This window comes from Oncorhynchus gorbuscha, linkage group LG07 (assembly GCF_021184085.1).
Source record: "Oncorhynchus gorbuscha isolate QuinsamMale2020 ecotype Even-year linkage group LG07, OgorEven_v1.0, whole genome shotgun sequence".
Classification (NCBI taxonomy): domain Eukaryota; kingdom Metazoa; phylum Chordata; class Actinopteri; order Salmoniformes; family Salmonidae; genus Oncorhynchus; species Oncorhynchus gorbuscha.
Genome location: NC_060179.1, coordinates 49536922 through 49558547, shown reverse-complemented (window position 1 = coordinate 49558547; position 21626 = coordinate 49536922). Strand labels below are relative to the sequence as shown.

General features: G+C 42.8%; 1 protein-coding gene across 1 annotated transcript; it reads left to right on the top strand.

The window, feature by feature from the left end:
- Positions 1–8871: 8871 nt before the first annotated feature.
- Positions 8872–14623, top strand: LOC124039957 (sclerostin-like). The gene is made up of 2 exons (XM_046356547.1): positions 8872–9211; positions 12328–14623. Exons 1-2 carry the CDS (start codon positions 8971–8973, stop codon positions 12747–12749), a joined length of 663 nt encoding a protein of 220 aa, XP_046212503.1. The 5' UTR covers positions 8872–8970; the 3' UTR covers positions 12750–14623.
- The last annotated feature ends 7003 nt before the right edge of the window (positions 14624–21626 follow it).

Here is a 21626-nt window from a genome sequence, read left to right as displayed (position 1 = left end):
AAACCCCCAAGTGTGGAGGTAAACACAGGGATATACCATCTAACTTAGGAATTTAGGGTTCATCTGTTTCTCTCCGCAACAGGTGTGTTTTCACACTACTGTCAGCAATGGATAGGCAGTGTTCGAGTTTTGGGAGATGGGTAGTGTTTTCTGGAAGCTAGCAGGCTGGGTGGCCAAAGGGAATGGCTACTTATCTGCGACGCTCAACAGCTACCTTTATGAGACAATCTCTGCTTATAATTGGTCTTTATTGCGTTAGATGCCAGAGCTGGAGATTATTTTCACGTTTCGTACCTCATTTTGTTGGTCCTGAACGGCTCTAAGAATGTTTTTACACCCTGTGTGTGGATGTCAATTCTTGTCTGTTCAGCAGCTGAAGGTTGTTTATACTTTCATGGCTATTTAGAACACCTCACTCGTTATTCTGGGAGGTTATCACACTCCATTGGAATGTGTTGCCTTTCTCTGGGTTCTCATTCATCAATATGTATCAAGCTTCCTATAGTTTAGATTTGGGTGGGCCATGCTGCTAGTACTTATGTTTTCTCAAGTTGGGTTTGGGCGTATACCATGTTTCCTGACAGGTTGACGCGGGCGAGGAATATCAAAAGCTTTAAAAAACAAAGTCAGGGAATATTTGGTAGGATAAGAAATACCCAGGATATACCACTACATCATACATTGGACCAGGTTCCATATCAAAATGCCCTGAATCGTGTTAGTGTGAGAAATGCAGGATCTCTGTTCATGTATGTGGTGTGAGTGTGACCTCCACAGCCATACCACTATATGGACACACACACAGAGACAGCGAGAGAGGGCTCCATTAACAAACCATATAGCCACAATCCCACAAGCAGACCTCTCCTCCTGGCCCAATCGGGCTTCACATGCAGGCAGCCCCGTTGGACCTTCCCCATTCGAAGAGGTTAAATAAACGCTGTGCACATAATTTATGGCCAATGTATAATACAGTCTTGTAAACCTACAAGGTTTCCAATCTAATGAATAGCATCGACATTGAACATCAAATGGCAAACCTAGGTCACAGAGAAGACTGACGATGCCAAACCAATTAAGAGGTCATTTTAATGTATGGGAAACAATGCTCTGTGGAATCTCTGTTGGCAATCCTGGCCCCCATTTGATAAAAGCATTTCAAAAGTAGCAATCTGGATTATAACAAAGTGGAGCAGCGACCAAAGACAATCAGGAGAAACATGACGGCCTGCGGAGAAAAGAAAGGGAGGTTGGACAGACAGTTGATATTGGATGTTTTTTGGGAAAAGGACCATAACGTTTGGTTTTCATAACCACTAATGTTGTGTGCAAAACCCCCTGCTCTCCTCCAAAATATCCCATCAGAGATTTCTCCTCCTGGCGTCAGCCATGTGTATTTGGTGAGAGGTCAGTCAAGGAGAGGAGAAAGAAGCTAGAATTTTGTTCCCTGCCTCGTAATCTACCGCTATGTTAGAGCTTCTTGTAAAACGCTCCAGAGAAAGCCTTCACGTTGGCAGTGAATAATTTGATTTGTAGGGTAATTACTTTGGCAGCTAAGAATAGCACCTGCGGCAGGCGGCATGGTGAGCGGCATGCTGGGTAGCGCAACTGGTTAGCACATGGTTCAGGCTCCCCAGTCAAGCCGCAGTCGAGGTTCCCACAGTTCCCACCACATGGCTCATGCCTGCTTTGGTGTACGGAGCAGATTTAGATGAAGGCTCAGTTTAGAAAGCATTGGGACAAGAGATAAAGAATGTTATGTGCTCCCGCTGGTGTCCACTTAGCCTTGTTTGCCAGGGCATAGAATGAGACTACCGTCTACCTACGAGAATATGCAGCATTAGGTTTTAGGCCTAGTAGAGGATAGAGCTGAGAGATGCACAACACACCTGTGTGTGTATGTGTGTGTTTGCTAAGGTGTGGAGAATCAGAGCAGGTGGTCTGTCCAGTTAAAGTGTTGAACAGTCTAATGCTTGTAAATAGAAACTGTCTTTGAACCTGTTGTTGTCAGACCTCATGCTCCGATACAAACTGCCCGACAGTAAGGGAGTGAACACTTCGTGGCTAGGGTGTGTGGGCACCTTGATGATGCTGCAGGCCTTCCACAGGCAACATTTTGAGTAAATGTCCCGGATGGATGGGAGCACGGTCCCAGTGATGTACTGGCCCATCTTCACCACCCACTGGAGGGCCTTGCAGTCATCGACGAAGCAATTCCCATACCAGGCCGTGATGCAACCGGTAAGGGCGCTCTCGATGGTGCTGCGGTATTATTTGGAAAGGACCCGGGGTGGCATGCCAGGTTACTTCAGCCACCTTAGGAAGTAGAGTCACCACAATGCCAGTTCACTTACCTCCTCCCTATAGGCTGGCTCGTCGTTGTTGGTTATCAGGCCTACAACCGTGGTTTTGTCTGCAAACTTTATGGTGGAGCTGGTGTCGTGCAAAGCCACGCAGTCATTGGTGAACAGGGAGTACAGCAGAGGCCTGAGGACACACCCCTGTGTTAAGAGTCACTGTGGAGGGGATGTTGTTGCCAATCCTCATAGCCTGTGGTCTGCCAGTCAGGAAGTCCAGGATCCAGTTGCAGAGGGTGGTGTCCAGACACAGGCCTCTGAGCTTGATGAAGAGCTTGGAGGGAACAATAGTGTTGAAAGCTGCTGTAGTCAATGAACAGGATTCTCACAGGTGTTCCTCTTGTCTAGATGTGTTACGTCCGTGTGAATAGCGATGAAAATGGGATCTTCTGTGGATCTGTTGGTCCACAGTGGCGAATTGGAGTGGGTCCAGTGTGCCTGGCATGCTGGCCTTGATGTAGACCACAACCAGCCTCTCGAAGCACTTTATGATGACCAAGGTGAGTTTGATGGGGCGATAGTCATTTGGGCACCTTGGTTTTCTTGGGCAATGGGATGATGGCGGTCTCCTTGAAGCAAGTGGGGACTACAGCCTGGGACAGGATGAAGATGTCTGAAGACGCCCCAACATCTGGTCAGCATACACTCTGAGGACGCAGCCAGGGATGCCATCTGGGATGCCATCTGGGCCAGCGGCTTCGGTGGGCACCACACAGCTGGATTTGCCTTGTAGTCCTTGATAGTCTGTAGTCCTTGTCACATGCGTCATGCGTCGCGAGTAAATGGGAGATGGGTGGCGTAAAGCTCAGCAATTCCTGTCATGACAAATGGTTGATATTCTTGCTTCGCCGTTGAAATAGCAGAGGATTTTCACACAGTTAGTTTAGCTTCAGCTATAGAGGCAGGGTGAAAATATATATCATAAAGCATTTCCTAGATAGAAAATGTCCTGTGTTCTGTTTTGTGGAGAGTGCAACATTATAATGTATGTTGATCAATCTTTTTCATTGTGTGACAATGTGCAGAAGCAGTTTAGAATTAATTGTGTTTATATGAATGGATAATAAATCAAGTGCCTGGACTGTTTGAAAGCAAAGCAAAGCATTCCTGCCCTGTAAAATATACACTGTGATACAGTGCAGAACACCTGCCAATAATGCATTGCTTTTAAACATGCAGGGATTGATAATCTTTCCCCAAGTAGCTTAGCTAATACACATTGTTAAATGTTTCCATGTATCCAATATCTCCTCTCCAAAGCAACTGAAAAAAATGACAAATATATTTCACTCGGCAGGTCAGTTAAGAACAAATTCTCATTTTCAATGACGGCCTATACCGGCCAAACCCGGACGACGCTGAGCCAATAGCACGCCGCCCTATGGGACTCCGAATCACAGCTGGTTGTGATACAGCCTGGATTCGAACCAGGGTGTCTGTAGTGATGCCTCTAGCACTGAGATGCAGTGCCTTAGACCGCTGCACCACTCAGGAGTCCCCAACTATAGACAGATTCCTACAATATCTCTTTCAATTTGTGGTTATCAGGGTCCCTCCATTAAATTGAGTAGATTTAGTGCACTCTTCTTGTCTTTTGAGTTGCTTGGACACTCCCGTCCTCAAGTACAGTCCTATGCAGTTGTCATATTATGTGAACAGAGGGACATGAATGCATGGTGATACAGTATATTGTTCTATCAACATGTTTGCCTGCATTTTATGTTCTTTCCATTTTGCACTCTATATGACCCTCTCCAATGGAAACTATTAAGATAGATATCACGCCAGCAGGGTGTATTTAGGGGAAGATGCCAGATATGAGAGGTTTTGTTGATACTCTGCAGAACTACAGACGACACGTTGTTGACTGACTTAAACATGACGAAAAATGTAAACAATTAAGAATTTGGGCAAAATGAATTGCAAAACAGACATTTACGATTTCACGCACCATTTACAACTATTTTCACCCATTATACTGCATCTGAAATAAACATATTTTTTAAACATGTGTGGTCAAGTAGTTAGCATCTTGAATCACTGTTTCCCAACACCCAGTCCTCCAGTTCTGGCTGCTGCAACCTGGTTTCATAGCATTTCGTATTAATCTGTATCCAAATCCGAGACACTTAGTATGATGTGTTACGTTTCATATGGTATGCATTCATTTGTGGATGTCCATCACCCATTTCGTATGGTATGTTACGAATGACAATTCATATAATATGTTACGAATTTCAGCTAGGTGGCTAACGTTAGTTAGGGTTAAGGTTGGTTAAGATTAGGATTTAACTCCTAAACTTAACCCTTTAATTTAAGTTAAAGGGTTAAAGTTAGGGTTAGCTAAAAGGGTTAAGGTTAGGGTTAGAGGAAGGGTTGAGTAACATGCTAAGTAGTTGAAAAGTAGCTGAAAAGTAGTAAATAGTTGAAAAGTTGCTAATTAGCTAAAATGCTAAAGTTGTCTGTAATGAGATTCGAACTCGCAACCTTATATGTCCACCCCGACCAACCACCCTACTTTCGTTTTTTTGTCTTAAGTAACCCTCTGTCTTATGTAACCATACCAAACATAGCATACTAATTTGAGTGTCCTGGATTTATGTTTACTATGTTATGTCTAGTCTATGAGACCAGGTTGAATCCTGAGCAGCTAAATGTTTTGTTTATGTGGCTCAGACATGGTTTGTTCGTCTCCGATAAAATAAAATATCCACCCATCCTTTCTCGCTGCTGGCAGCCCACAATCTGGAGAGCATCTGATTGTTATTCAGGTCCTCGGCTGCTATCGATAAACCAGTAAAAAAGCACTGGAGCCCGGGTGTTCTATTCAGAAAGCCAGAGAGATCTAAATGAGGACTGTGAGCAGCAGGGACGGAGGCAAGGTAGTAATCAGAGTTGGCTCTGGGGTGAACACGGGACCGTTCTTCACCAGCGTGACGACAGAAGGGAAGACATGGAAACACATGGACAGAGTCTTCTGGAGAGTGGTGTCCAGTCCACTAAATCACTGTGCCAAAGATAGAAGTTCATCAACAACAATAATGATCTCTCTTTTTGACAGGTTTTAGGCTGTTTGTTTGTTGTGGCCCCTGAAAGGAGCATTTCAACAATAATGAATCATCTTCATCCTTGATCGTTATTGGCATGGTTTTGAAGCCGGTTGGATGGCTTCCTTTATTCCAACCCTGATTTAGGGTTTCGATAGGCCTGAAGCTAGAAGGAAACCATCAAACATCTCATTATGACCATTGCTCAGTTCCCAAAATGAGTAAGAGAGGAGACAATGTGTCATGAACAGTACTATTTTATGAATGTGTGTAAAAGTATCATTTTTCATGCAACACACCCTGGTTGGCCTGTCAGTGCATGTCTGCTGTGTTCTTAAAATGACTCCAATAGGAGAACATTTCAGTTTGATCAGAGGGCAGTCATAATCCTATCTGCGTCCTCTGAACAGTTTATTTGTTTATTGTCCCTCAAGAGGGCAGTATTTGTACAATTGAGCCTCCGACTCCAATCAGGGTCGTCATGCACCCATTATTCTGCCTTAGGAGTTTAGTACAACTGCCACATATAGTATAACCCAAGAATGAAAGCAATTTTAGTACTTTCGAAAGCAGGCATGCCAGCTAAGATACTAAGACAAACTACACTAGCTTGATTGATAGCCTGAAATGGCTTGGTAGTGAGTTATGAGGTTGGGAGATTGGGAACTGATCTAGCTGGCTAGCTAAAGCCAACTTAACAAAAATTGCCAGGTGGCTAGTATTATAACCTGGTCTCTAAGCATTTTATATTATTCTATACATACTGTAAATCCGAGACACTCCATTTAGTATGATATGTTACGTTTGGTATGGTTACATAAGACAGATGGTTACTTGGTCAGGGTGGATGGGTGGGCATATAACGCAATAGTCTAGCAACCCAAAGGTTACGAGTTTGAATCTCATCATAGACAACTTTAGCATTTTAACTCATTAGCAACTTTTCAACTACTTACTACATTTTAAGCTACATTACAACTACTTAGCATGTTAGCTAACCCTAACCTCAACCCTTTTAGCTAACCCATCCCCTAACCTTAACCTTTTAACCTGACTCATAAATTGAAACCTACTTTAACCATAACCCCTAGCCTAGCTAACGTTAGCCACCTAGCCACCCTGCTAGAATTCGTAACATATATGTTTTTGCAAATTTGTAATATATTGTACACTTTTCAAATTTGTAACATTTTGTACATTTAAAGAATGTGTAACATATAATACAATTGTAATTCGTAACATATCATACGAAATGGGGGATGGACATCCACAAATTGATAGATACCATACCAAACGTGTCTCGAATTTACATATGAAATAATACATAATGCTCTGAGACCAGGTTGAGTATTACAGAAAAACAACAAACACATTTTTGCTGTATTTATTCTTAAAGAAGGAATTAATAGGCTACATACACTATACATGTGGACAAGCATGTGGACAGCCCTTCAAATTACCCATTGCTGACAGGTGTATAAAATCGAGCACAAAGCCATGCAATCTCCATAGACAAACATTGGCAGTAGAATGGTCTTACTGATGACTTTTAACTTGGTACTGTCATAAGATACCACATTCCAAAAAGTCAGTTTGTCAAATGTCTGCCCTGCTAGAGCTGCCCCAGTCAACTGTATGTGCTGTTATTGTGAAGTGGAAACTTCTAGGACAACAATGGCTCAGTCGCAAAGTGGTAGCCCACACAAGCTCGCAGAACGGTACCGTTGAGTGCTGAAGTGCGTAATGTGGAAAAATTGTCCGTCCTCGGTTGCAACACTCACTACCGAGTTCCAAACTGCCTCTGGAAGCAACATCAGCACAAGAACTGTTCGTCTGGAGCTTCTTGAAATGGGTTTCTATGGCCGAGCAACCGCACACAAGCCTTAGATCACCATACGCAATACCTAGCGTCGGCTGGAGTAAAGCTTGCTGCCAGTGAAAACGCATTCTCTAGAGTGATGAATCACGCTTTACCATCTGGCAGTCCGACGGACAAATCTGGGTTTGGCAGATGCCAGGAGAACGCTACCTGCCCCAATGCATAGTGCCAACTGTAAAGTTTGGTGGAGGCTGTTATAGCAGCAAAAGTGGGAGCAACTCCATATTAGTACCCAAGATGTTGGAATAAGATGTTCGACGAGCAGGTGTCCATATACTTTTGGTCATGTAATGTAGCTTGATCAAATAAATTTACAAGCATTGAGTCTTGCCTATCACCCGCAGCTAACATCAAATCAAATGATGTGTGTGTGTGTGTGTGTGTGTGTGTGTGTGTGTGTGTGTGTGTGTGTGTGTGTGTGTGTGTGTGTGTGTGTGTGTGTGTGTGTGTGTGTGTGTGTGTGTGTGTGTGTGTGTGTGTGTGTGTGTGTGTGTGTGTGTGTGTCACTCTCTCCGCAAGCATTAGAGTGTCCTCCTTAACATATCTTTGCTCCATGGTGCATCTGGGAAAGAACCATTTAGTAGGAAGAATAGGGGGTTACTCTTTGCCTGGTCCAGGTAGTGTGCCCCCTCTGCAAAACACCACTGACAGATATTTTATTATATATATATATATATATATATATATATATATATATATAAATCATTATGATAAAATGTGGTCTTCAAAATGAAGTTAAGTAAATAATTTAACATCTGAAAAATGTATTTAAAAAAAATAAATACAGGCTATATATTATTTTTAATTACATAAACAAACAGAATATCAAGCAGCAGGTGCCCTTGTGCCCCACCTCTGCAAATCCAAAGGCTGTGATTTTCAAGGATGCCAAGAATTTTCTGGGTCCATTTTTTTCCATCCTAATTATCTTATTGAAACCAGGATGGGACTCCATGTGTCATTCTCAGTTAATAAAAAAAAATGAGTGAAAATGAATTAATGAGATTGTTTGATGATGAATGGTGTTACATTTCTATCGATACTTTTTCAATGGTCTATGACTGTAATAAATGTTTGAAGTTAGTCAATAGTCGAACTCAAAAGCAGATACACGAGCATACAATAAACGACAATAAAATTAATACTTTAAAACAAACAAGTAATATTGCAAATAGACTGCTGCGATCTGTCAACGTGTACGAATTTCACAATTTTGCATATTTCTTTTACAACACAAAATTGCGCCAGCTATCAAACACATTGTCTATGATGGAGAAGGAACCAGCCTTGCCATGAAACATCACTCAATGGTCATCGAGACTGCGCCCTGTATCACTCCAAACAAAACCACATCAAAACAAATAGAATATTTTAGAGACACGTACATATTGCATGAATCACGAAGGAAAAATGCGGCAATACTGGAACGAGATGCGCTGTCTCCCTCAAACCAACGAACCCCAAACCCGCACGCACCTCACTTGGCGCGCACACATGCACCTCTCCAGTTTCAATGAATTTGCCTGGGGCAGGACCCCTCCCACTTCGTGTAAGCACTTAATTGTCAGTTTTGACGAACGCTGGGGTACTTAAATAGCGTCAACGTTTCTTGTATGGGTGGAATTGGTCAACTTGCCACAGAGCGCATGTTACCCATAGTTTATTCCAGCTCCGCAGATCGATAAGCATGCAGGTGTCTCTCGCGCTCCTTGTCTCCAGCACCGTGCTGCTGCTGCTACAGGGATGTTGTACCTTCGTGCAAGGGTGGAAGGTGCTAAAAAACGATGCTACAGAGATCGTACCAGAATATACTGAAAACATACAGCCTCCCGAGGAACCAATACCACTGGCTTCTAATAATAACAATAATACAATGAATCGACCAAAACACGGGGGAAGGAGGTCATCAGCAAACACAGCCTCCTATAGTGAGTATTTATTTTTACGTTATCTGGTAGCCGACATAGCTAGAAGGAATATAAGATGTCCATATTCAAGGCGCATTATGAATACTTGTAATAATGACTTGCTTTATTTGTGAAACACTCGTAGCCTACAATGTGAGATTGGTATAGAGAAACGATTTATCTGTATGGATCATCTTTCATCAACTTAATTGAATACGTTGGGATATTGCTTAAACAATCTAATAAATATTTCCTTCGAATTTTACTCTAACACATAGTTAGATGTATTCGTAGGATACTTATATCAAATCGAGGAGTTTCAAATAAACTGCGTGGAAGAGTGCTAATATCTCATTGACATGAATGCACAACATGCTCTCGTGCATAATGTGCGCAGTCTCTTAGTGAAAAGAAATGAGTTTTCAATTTGTGGTAAACGTTTCGACAATATCTAAGAATCTGTAATGTTACGCATCTGAGATAGATAAGGCTTTATTTCTCAAGCAATGAGCTTTTGGACTGTGAGCACTGTTCAAAGGGCGCGAACTGCTCATTTCCCCACACACATATTTCCCAGCATAGCGTCTCATCCTTTAGGCACGGGTTCATTTGTTTCTGTCAATGTGCAAGACCACACACGTCCTTTTAATCATAAAAAAAATGCGCAAGGTGTCGATTAAAATATCAATGTAGCCTATAGTCTCTGGAGAATAATGAAACCTCACCTGTGTGGTTTATGTAAATCATTAAGGCAAGAAACCCTCCAAAGACCACCCAGAATATCCTATAATTTTTCATTTATGAACGTGCCGAGAAGTGCTACTTTCTGTATGTAGAATAGTTAATAGCAATATCATAAGTAATGCCTCAACCTTCAGTGGATGTTTTAAATTGCAGCTTTCCCTGCTGATGCATTAGACTGGAACAGCTGTACTGTTCAATGGAGCAAGCCGGATTGCGGTTAGATGAATGCTATGCCAAGGCTGATAGGGCAATATGTCACAGACACATAATATGCCCGTGGTTTCATCCTCACACGATCTGAAGAGCTGCACTTATGAGAGATCAGGGTTTTTCACTCTATCCTTGGTGCTATTTCCCTTTCTTTTATACAACGAATTAGTTCAGGTCTGCCTATGCCATAACTATTTAATTGCAACATCATGTGTCCAAATAGAAAATAGAGTTTCTGCTCTTAGGGGATTTCTTCAAGGTATTTGAAATTGCAACACTGTGATAGATAATTGAGTCCCACCTGTGGCCAGTACAAGTTATGCTGTAGTCATGCAGATTTTTTACAGAGGAAATATCTCTGATTGCCTTGTCTCATGGATTCAAGATGCACAATGTCGTTCTTTCCAAGTTTTCCCCGAATCGAATCATGTCATTTAAAATCTAAAAGAGTCGTACATAGAGTACAAATGACAAATGTTGTGAATAGGATATAAAATACTGTGATGATGGATGAGATACATTTAACATAATACTTGAAATTGATAAACAACAGATACATCTGCAGGATATTAATTTGAGACCGTTTGCTACAGAAGGGAAATGAACCTGCACCAACAGGAAGGTCTTGATATATTCTTCATAAGGGGAAGTCAAGTCAGAAATGTCAAAGTGGAAATGATAAACTTCAGAATGCTTTTTAAACCTCAAATACACCGTACATATAACATTTCTTTGCACCAGGGCAATCAGATTAAGATCCTACACCTGTAGCTTTGCGGTGGGGGTTGGAAGAACACGTGTCTTTTTAAATCTCCTCTTATACTGATCAACATCCATCAACCGAGAGAGAGAAATAATCATCTATTGGGTCATATCATATGCGATAGGGGTCTTTCTCATAGGCCTATCTGCCTTCCTCTGGGAGTACCATATCTTCCCATGATTCTTCCCATGGTCCCAGTGGGGTCATTGAGGCAGAGAGGGTGACCTCTGTCTGGCTCCCCTCCATGACAGTCCATCCCCTGGTCCCTAGGCCCAGCAGTCAGCACACTGAGAGAGACCTGAGAACAGGGGAGAGATCTTATGCTGTGGCCTCCCGACCAGCCGAGCCACAAAATAACACCAGATCAGGTTCTCTGAGGGGAGAAAAAAGTCATCCTTCCATGAATCCTCTTTTATTGCCTTTTCTGCAATAGAAAAGCCACAGAAGAAAACAGATGCATCTCAGGGTGTATAATTTCTTAAACCGACATGTCCTCTGCCATTCTACATGCCACATGTAAAAAATCAAAAAAGAGGACAATAATTATTGCATAGGGCTGTTAAAAAGGCCATGGCCAACATATTGAATGACCAATTATGCACTGAATATGCTTTCTCAAATCGTTTGGTTCATTCGTCTCACTTCCAATGGTCAAATGTTGTATTTAGGAATGACAACAAGCATTTAGAGAAAGTTTCCAATCTTCACATCCTTTTTCCGGAGGGCCTGTTTTGTGTATGCCAGCTTTTGTTTCCGATTTAAATCTCCATTATGTTTGATTGAGCTGTTTAATAGCATTCTGGTCTGGATTTACTATCAGCTGATTGCTGCCAGCTGGAATTCCACATCCAACCTCATTGTCAGGCAACAGTCATTATCAGATCATGCATCAACGTTAGTGTTCAGTTGCAACTTATTTCCCCCCCTTATACTGAGCCCATAACCAAACATGGGGACAACATTGGTTTTGAATTGGATTTGTATATCAACATTGCATTTATTTAATTACCATTACATTTTTTTTATAAAAAGTACTCTGCGTTAAGAAATTCTAAATGTTATGGTTTTCTGAATGGTGAAACGGAAGGAAGAGTTTAGGAACATTTCCAATTCATTAAATTGAGACTCATATTCCATTTCCCAGCCCAGCTCCACGCATGCAATTAAACCAAGTTCTTAGAATAAACAAATAACATTATACGCACAGTGGGAATCGTACTTTTGACACTGACACACACGTACTTTTGTCATTGACATATTCAGCACGTCTCGAGTCTCGAGACACAGCTCTCAAGCTCTCTGCTCTTGAACAGTTAAATGGAAGATTGTTTCCCTCCAGTCGGTCCGACTTCAAAGTGTTTGGTTTTTTTGGAGGGATGCCACAGATTGTGTAACCTTGATATCCTCCTCTTCACCCCAGGTGCCTCGGAGCTGAGCTGCAGAGAGCTGCGCTCCACCCGTTACATCACTGATGGCTCCTGCCGCAGTGCCAAGCCCGTCAAGGAGCTGGTGTGCTCGGGTCAGTGCATGCCTGCCCACCTCCTACCCAACTCTATCATGCGCGGCAAATGGTGGCGGAGCAGCGCTTCCGACTACCGCTGCATCCCGGCCCACTCCCGAACCCAGCGGGTGCAGCTGCAGTGCCCCAACGGCAACAGCCGGACTTACAAAATCCGCGTGGTCACCTCCTGCAAGTGCAAGCGCTATAGCCGCCACCACAACCAGTCAGAGGCCAAGGAGGCCTCCTCTTTGCCCGAGCCCCGACGCAACAAGAAACGCACCCGGCCTCCCGGGAGTCAGAGCAAGAGCAACACCCCGACGCTGGTCAGCAACTCTTACTGAGGATTCCTTTCCTTCTTCCGTACAAATGCAGAGACCAAAGTAGCACGCTCACTCATACACACGCACATGTTACACACAACCCAACATGGCTCCTTCATTGGAAGAGGGCGAGGAAGAGACATTTCAACAAAAAGGGATTTGTTAAGCTGTTTGTTGGACTGGCTTGACATGCATTTTTCTCACCAGACAGGCACTATAGATTTTGCAGCCTATTTTCAAACATATTTCAGAACCTTTGATTTGCATGACCAAATGAGTCAACAGACTATGCCAGGGAAGGCCATGTGACTGGTCATGAAAGTTGGAACACTGCTCGGATTGGAGTGTAGATTATCATTACACACTCCAGTTCATAGATAACGGCCTCTGACTCAGGCACAAGTAGAATCTACCTTAGCCACAGCAAGAGGTGCACCTAAACTCAAAATCCACCTGTGAAAACATCCAGCGGGCAGGCTACACTGCTTGATAGACCTATAGGGTTGAAAGGTGTCTCTATGCTGTAACTGGTTCTAATGGCTGTGTGTACTGTACCGTAGCAGCACCTGGTAGCCCTGGGGCTTCAGGCTCTGGAAGTGGGCTGCTGACAGGCCCTGAGAGGCCCTGGCCTTGACCCCAGACCACGCAGTCACATGACAGCCCGGGCAGCACCTCACTCACCAGGAGTCTCCCAGGGCTCTCGCTCCGTAGCAGCCTTACAGGAGCTGTCAGTTAGGGCCCCTGGCCCAGTGGCCCTGGAGCCCCTGTGAGAGAGGCAGAGGGAGAGTGAGAGAGTGGAAACGGCTGTGTCAGCAGTCCAAGACCAGGGTCCCTTCGGTCAAACAGGCAACTAGGCATTCCTGTGACTCATCTTAATGACTAAATGAGCCCATTCCTGTGACTCATCTTAATGACTAAATGAGCCCATTCCTGTGACTCATCTTAATGACTAAATGAGCCCATTCCTGTGACTCATCTTAATGACTAAATGAGCCCATTCCTGTGACTCATCTTAATGACTAAATGAGCCCATTCCTGTGTTTAGAATTTCCGCTAGACATGGCTGGTTCCTGTTTGCAGGAATCACACACGCACAAAAGGTCCACGTGTGGAGGCGACTCCAGTAATTGTGCCTGTTGTTACCCTCTGGCACAACATTCTCCACTAAACCCACACTGACTGGAACTATTTTGTTAGCAGCAAATAACATTGGCGACCAACTAGTCATGTCCCTATTCTATTCATTGTGAACCTAGAGTGACTCATTCTATGAATAGCACTGACAGGAAAGATAGATAAAAAACTGAATCTCAATTTGAATTGTTTGATATTGGCTGTTGATATCCTGCAGGATGCTGACAGACATAAATAGACAGAAAGACAGACAGGAAAAGGTTGTGGATGCCCAGTCTGCCCATGCTGACAACCCATTCCCTTTTTTCAAGCCTTTCAGTACTACGGCCTGTATTTCATGAAGAATACTCATAACGTTTCCACTTATTGTCCACATTCCATTGTTCCATTCTCTCATATCGCTTCCTGATTTTCAGTTGTCTAAACTGTACTGACAGTGTTTCCTTCTTGTTCAATTGTGTGTTTGAAATAGCAACTGGAAAGGATTTTGTCATATAAGTAGAGTTGTCATGTATAGCTTGATTGTACATATTGTTCCTGTCTGGTCTTTTGGCTAAAAGCAGTTGGGGAGGAAAAAAAACCTTGCAGACTCAAAGAAATGAACTGCATATTTATTTTTTATTTCCACATGTAAATTATTTATGCAACTTTTTGTAGTAAATGATAGCCATTATTGTCATTTAGAATAATAGTGACTGTCAGATAATAATGAAATGCTGTACAGTACACGAATCAAGTAAAGGCAGATATATTTGAAAGAACTGTGTGTTTGTTATCATTCTTCTCTGAATGGGCTTGCTTTGTCAAGGTCGTTCTCTCCTTTATCTGTACCTGCACGCTAAGCGTACCTCTCAATGTGTCTCATGAAAACACATATCGGTAATTAGGAAGTTGAGGTTTTGTAGCTCTTTGGAATGTCTGGCCCAGCTCACAAAAGGAGAGGAAGAAGAATTTGCACAAAGGAATTCACACATGAGACGTTAGAGGCTCAAGTCACAACAGCAACATTGCTTTGTTCATAGAGGTGGATACGAGCCATAGAACCCGTCATTCAGCCTGTTTTCTCGCCTCCCTCAAGGTCCTCATTTATTCACTGAAAACTTGGACTCTCAGACAACTACCAACACCTACTGGATCCAGGCACTCCAAAGTACCAAATTAGGTGTTTATGATGAGTTTTATGGACCAACGTAATTCTGAATGATAAAACTGGCACCTATTATACTACAGCACTTTAGAAGAACAAATCATGTTAAACTGTAGTAAATACAAAACAGAGAACCGAGTGGAAGCTATTTGTAAGTGGGTGCTTGTCATTACCCTTGCCAATGACTAACAATTGATATTTGGCCATAATCAAGCCCTATCCAAGAGAGCAGATATGCCATGCTTTTTAGCTCAAACTACTGGCACCCGACTAAGTTTCCCAGTAATTCAAGAACAGGTACTTAAGTGCAGTACATGAGTGGTACCTTAATAGATTGATGCTGACAAAAGCATCTGCCCGTGTTACTGCGTTTATACAGGCCATTACTCCACAATTACCTAGCGTCGACCTCGGTAGGCCTAGGGAACACGAGGGTGTACGGCAGGTCAGACACGATCAGTTTCCCTTGGGCACGTCATATGTCTACTCTAAAGCAACTTAACTACGCCCAATACGAGGGCCGCCGTTGAGGTTCTCAGCACCAGGTGCAGAAAGTATATGGGAGCTTTGGCTATTAAAAGAGAGAGTGCAAAAGCCTCAGATTTGGTCCCCACAAATCAACTTTATTGGATTCACAGACGGTTCCTGATTGTTTCATGGCATGTACTGGTATGGTGAATATTTATAGAACTGACAGGTTTTTATAACCATTGATTCCAACCTCCCAAACTTAGTGAAATAACTGATATATACATGGAAACGTAGAAATGTTGTCTAATTCAAATTAACTTTTAACAATTCCTCTGACGAGATGTTGCATTAAGCCCTTCTTTCAGCTGCCAATTTCTCAGGCTAATCTACTTTTTGTTAGGCCATGTTGCCGAACAAAAGTGCTTTCTGGACTTGTGCTCTAAACACACTACTACGCTCATCAGCTAAAATATAAAATACAAACTCAACCATTTCAAAGATTTTACTGAATTACAGTTCATATAAGGAAATCAGTCAATTGAAATAATCTATGTATTTCACATGACTGGGAATACAGCTATGCATATTTTGGTCACAGATGCCTTAAAAAAAAGGTAGGGGCGTGGATCAGAAAACCAGTCAGTATCTGGTGTGACCATTTGCCTCATGCAGTGCGACACCTCTCCTTCACATAGAGTTGATCAAGCTGTTGGTTGTGGCCTGTGGAATGTTGTCCCACTCCTCATCAATGGCTATGCAAAGTTGCTGGATATTGGCGGGACCTGGAACACGCTGTCGTACATGTCGATCCAGAGCATCCCAAACATGCTCAATGGGTGACATGTCTGGTGAGTATGCAAGCCATGGAAGAGCTGGGACATTTTCAGCTTACAATAATTGTTTGCAGATCCTTGTCACATGGGGCCGTGCATTATCATGCTGAAACATGAGGAGATGGCGGCGGATAAATGGCACAACAATCGGTCTCATTTGATCTCGTCATAGATAAAATGCAATTGTCTTCTTTGTCTGTAGTTTATGGCTGCCCATATCGTAACCCCATCGCCACCATGGGCACTCATTTGCCCAATGAAGTCGATTATGATGCCAAACTGGAGTCTGATCTAGACCCTGGTAAGGACAACGAGCACACAGATGAGTTTTACTGAGACTGTTTCTGATATAGTTTCATCAACTGTCTCAGACAATCCCACAGCTGAAGAAGCCGGATGTGGAGGTCCTGGGCTGGCGTGGATACACGTTGTGAGACATCTTTGGCATTGTGTTGTGTGAGAAAACGGCACATTTTAGAATGGCCTTTTATTGTCCCTAGCACAAGGTACACCTGTGTAATGATCTTCCTGTTTAATCAGCTTCTTGATATGCCACACCTTTCAATTGGTTGGATTATCTTGGCAAAGTAGAAATGCTCACAAATGTAAACAAATTTCTGCAGAACACTTGAGAGAAATAAGCTTTTTGTGCGTATAGAACATTTCTGGGATATTTTATTTCAGCTCATGAAACACTTTACATGTTGTGTTTATATTTTTGTTAAGTGTATAATGGAATGGTAAAATATCCCATTTCAACAGTGTGCACAGCATTATTGTTCAGCTTGTGCCAGAATGTTTTTTAAAGATTGGTAACCACTTGAATGGCTTAGCAACTGCCAACACAGACTAAACTGATGTCTTGCCAGAGAGCAAATGAAGTAGATTGTATTTCACCATATAAAGATGTTTGACTAATACGCATGTCTGCCAGTGTTGTCTGTATTACAAGAGTAAACGACTCTCTTCTGCTGAACTAGTAATACATGAACGGAAATTAAGTTGAGGAGACCTAGCATGTTAACCTAGCATGTGAACCTAGCATGTGAACAATGTTGGCTTATTCAAATCAAGCTAAGGGCAAGCAATCCTCAAATACAATCTTTGGCATATTACAATTCCCCTGGTCGGCTTCCTGCGCAATAGCTTAACAACCTTGACGCCTTCCAAGTAATTTCCCAAAAAGGGATATATTTACTGAGGAGAGAACATTGCTAATGCAATACATGATATTCTGACCGTTTTCAAGGATTATATAAACGTATGATACTTATGCCCCAGTAATTTCACCTTTGTGTCCCAAGTCAAAGTGCTCGAGGAGCAGATATTATTCAAGTCAATTCAAGTCATGTCAAATATTTAAAGGGCAATATAAATGTCAAAGTGCTTGAGGAGCAGATATTATTCCCCAAGTCAAAGTGCTCCAGGAACAGATATTATTCCCCAAGTCAATGTGCTCCAGGAGCAGATATTATTCCCCAAGTCAAAGTGCTCCAGGAACAGATATTATTCCCCAAGTCAAAGTGCTCCGGGAACAGATATTATTCCCCAAGTCAAAGTGCTCCAGGAGCAGATATTATTCCCCAAGTCAAAGTGCTCCAGGAGCAGATATTATTCCCCAAGTCAAAGTGCTCCAGGAACAGATATTATTCCCCAAGTCAAAGTGCTCCAGGAGCAGATATTATTCCCCAAGTCAAAGTGCTCCAGGAACAGATATTATTCCCCAAGTCAGACACATATGGAATATGACAGATGTATTTAGAGAGGGATGTTTGTGTTCAACTGACCACACCCTTCTCAGGTCATGAGTGCTAATAGCTTAAAAGGAATCGAAACCAGAGGAGCAGCTAGGCACAGATCTGGAACGTGGAAAGCAACCAGTCTGACGCATTTTTTTGTATCCTCCTTCGCCAGTTGCTGGAGAAGGAGGATAGGGTTTCAGAAGAGGGCTGAGACTAATGTTCAGCGGGGAAGGGGAAGCCAGGGTCAGGGGAGAGGAGAGCAGAGGCGAGCCGGGAGATGTCCTCCCACATTAGCGTCAACATGCTAACATACAGTTGAAGTCGGTAGTTTACATACACTTAGGTGGGCGTCATTAAAACTCATTTTTCAACCACTCCACAAAATTCTTGTTAACAAACTATAGTTTTGGCAAATCGGTTAGGACATCTACTTTGTGCATGACACAAGTCATTTGTCCAACAATTGTTTACCGACAGATTATTTCTCTTATAATTCACTGCATCACAATTCCAGTGGGTCAGAAGTTTACACTAAGTTGACTGTGCCTTTAAACAGCTTGGAAAATTCCAGAAAATTATTTCATGGCTATAGAAGCTTCTGAATGGCTAATTGACATAATTTGAGTCAATTGGAGGTGTAACTGTGGATGTAATTCAAGGCCTACCTTCAAACTCAGTGCATCTTTGCTTGAGATCATGGGGAAATCAGCCAAGACCTCAGAAAAAAATGTGTAGACCTCCACAAGTCTGGTTCGTCCTTGGGAGCAATTTCCAAATGCCTGAATGTACCACGTTCATCTGTACAAACAATAGTACGCAACTATAAACACCATGGGACCACGCAGCCGTCATACCGCTCAGGAAGGAGACGCGTTCTGTCTCCTAGAGATATGTATATCCACAGTATAACGAGTCCTATATCGACATAACCTGAAAGGACGCTCAGCAAGAAAGAAGCCATTGCTCCAAAACCGCCATAAAAATGCCAGTCTACGGTTTGCAACTGCACATGGGGACAAAGATCGTACTATTTGGAGAAATATCCTCTGGTCTGATGAAACAAAAATAGAACTGTTTGGCCATAATGACCATCATTATGTTTGGAGGAAAAAGGGGGAGGCTTGCAAGCCGAAGAACACCATCCCAACCGTTAAGCACGGGGGTGGCAGCATCATGTTGTGGGGGTGCTTTGCTGCAGGAGGGACAATTATGTGGATATATTGAAGCAACATCTTAAGACATCAGTCAGGAAGTTAAAGCTTAGTCGCAAATGGCTCTTCCAAATGGACAATGACCCCAAGCATACTTCCAAAGTTGTGGCAAACTGCCTTAAGAACAACAAAGTCAAGGTTATGGAGTGGCCATCACAAAGCCCTGACCTCAATCCCATATAAAATGGGATTTTACAAGCATTAAATGTCTGGAATGATGAAAAACTGAGTTTAAATGTATTTGGCTAAGGTGTATGTACACTTCCGACTTCAGCTGTATGTAAGCATCTCTACCCGGGCATGGGACTGGTAGGAGCCCGGATGAGGGTAGGGCTACACATGCCTTCCCTCCACCAAGGCTGAGGAGCGGAGAATGGGGAAGATTGACACACATCTTCTGAGATGGACGGTAGCACAATATGGGTCACAGGCCCGCAATTAGCCATGTAAGCCTCGGCCAGCAGGCAAGAATAAGGAGTGAGGCCGGGGCCGACCATATGTGAGGAGAGGATAACAGGAGGTAGAGAAGGGAAGGAAACAGAGCGGCCAATAAACATTTCCAAACCACCACAGCAACAAAAGCACTGGGAGAACGTTTCTCCGCTTGACTGTGGCTAATTGGACTCGGAATCGAAGCCGAGAAAGCCAAATGAAAATATGATTTTGTTTGGGCAGGCGTTCTGAGCTGGGTGTTGGATGCTGGCCCCTGGCGCGCTTTGTTTTTGTTAAAGATTACAACGTGTCCAAGTCAAAAGGGCACCCCTCACACTCAATCTCTGTTCTATACCAACAAACACATGCCAGAGAAGTGGAGCGCATGTGTTGAGTCTCGTATATAAATATGTGGTGGTGGGGGGGGGCAGGTAAGGGTCACCGAAACATGTGTGAGGTGTGATGTCACAACCTTTGAGTTATCGCAATGTGTGATGTCATCCTAGGATTTCAAGGAGGTACGTGTGTGTGTGTGTTTCAAATTTCAATTTTTCATGTCACATCCACAAGTACAGTTCTTGCATGCTCTAACCCCAACAATGCACCAGTCAATAACAATGTGATACTAAAAATAACAAGGTAGAACTAAAACAAATGAAGTATAAAACAATAAAAACACGATAAAGTAAGTGAGCATACTAGTTCCAGTACAATATTTACAATGTGCAGGGATACTGGATCGATCGAGGTAGATATGTATAGGGGTAATGTGACTAGGCATCAGGATATATGATAAACACAGTAGTAGCAGAGTATATTATGATTGTGTATGACTGGGTGTGTGTAGAGTCAGTATAAATGTAAGAATCAAATCACATTTTATTGGTCACAAACACGTCTTTAGCAGATGTTATTGCAGGGTGTAGCGAAATGCTTGTGTTTCCAGCACCAACAGTGCAGTAATATCTAACAATTTCGACAACAATACACACAAATCTATAGGAAAGGAATGGAATTAAGAATGTATAAACATTTAGACAAGCAATGTCAGAGCATAGCCTAAGATACAATAGTATAGAATAGAATACAGTATATACATATGAGATGAGTAATGCAAAATATGTAAACATTAGTAAAGTGACTAGTGTTTCATTATTAAAGTGGCCAGTGATTTCAAGTCTATGTATAGAGGGCAGCAGTCTCTAATGTGCTAGTGATGGATATTTAACAGTCTGATGGCCTTGAGATAGAAGCTGTTTTTCAGTCTCTCGGTCCCTGCTTTGATGCACCTGTACTGACATCACCTTCTGGATGGTAGCGGAAGTGAACAGGCAGTGGCTCGGGTGGTTGCTGTCCTTGATGATCTTTTGGCCTTCCTGTGACATCGGGTGCTGTAGGTGTCCTGGAGGGCAGATCGTTTGCCCCCCGGTGATGCGTTAGACAGACCGCACCACCCTCTGGAGAGCACTGGGGTTGCGGGTGGTGCAGTTGCCGTACCAGACGGTGATACAGCTCGACAGAATGCTCTCCATTGTGCTTCTGTATAAGTTTTTGGTGCCAAGCCAAGTATGTGCATATTATGTGTGTGTGAGAAAATGATGGAGTGAGTGTTTGTATGTGTGTTGGAGTATCAGTGTGTGTAGTAAATAGTGCCCTGTGAGTTTGCATAGAGACAGAGCAAAAATCTGAATAAAATACAAAGGTCAACTCAGATAATCCGTATATCCATTTTGTTAGCCATATAGTTAGCTATTTAGCAGTCTTATGGCATGTGGATAGAAGCTGTTCAGGAGCCGGTTGGTGTCAGACTTATTGCACCGGTATCGCTTGCCATATGGAAGCGGAGAGAACAGTCTATGGCTTGGGTGGTTGGAGTCTTTAGCGATTTTCTGGACCTTCCTTTCACACCGCCTGATATAGAGGTCCTG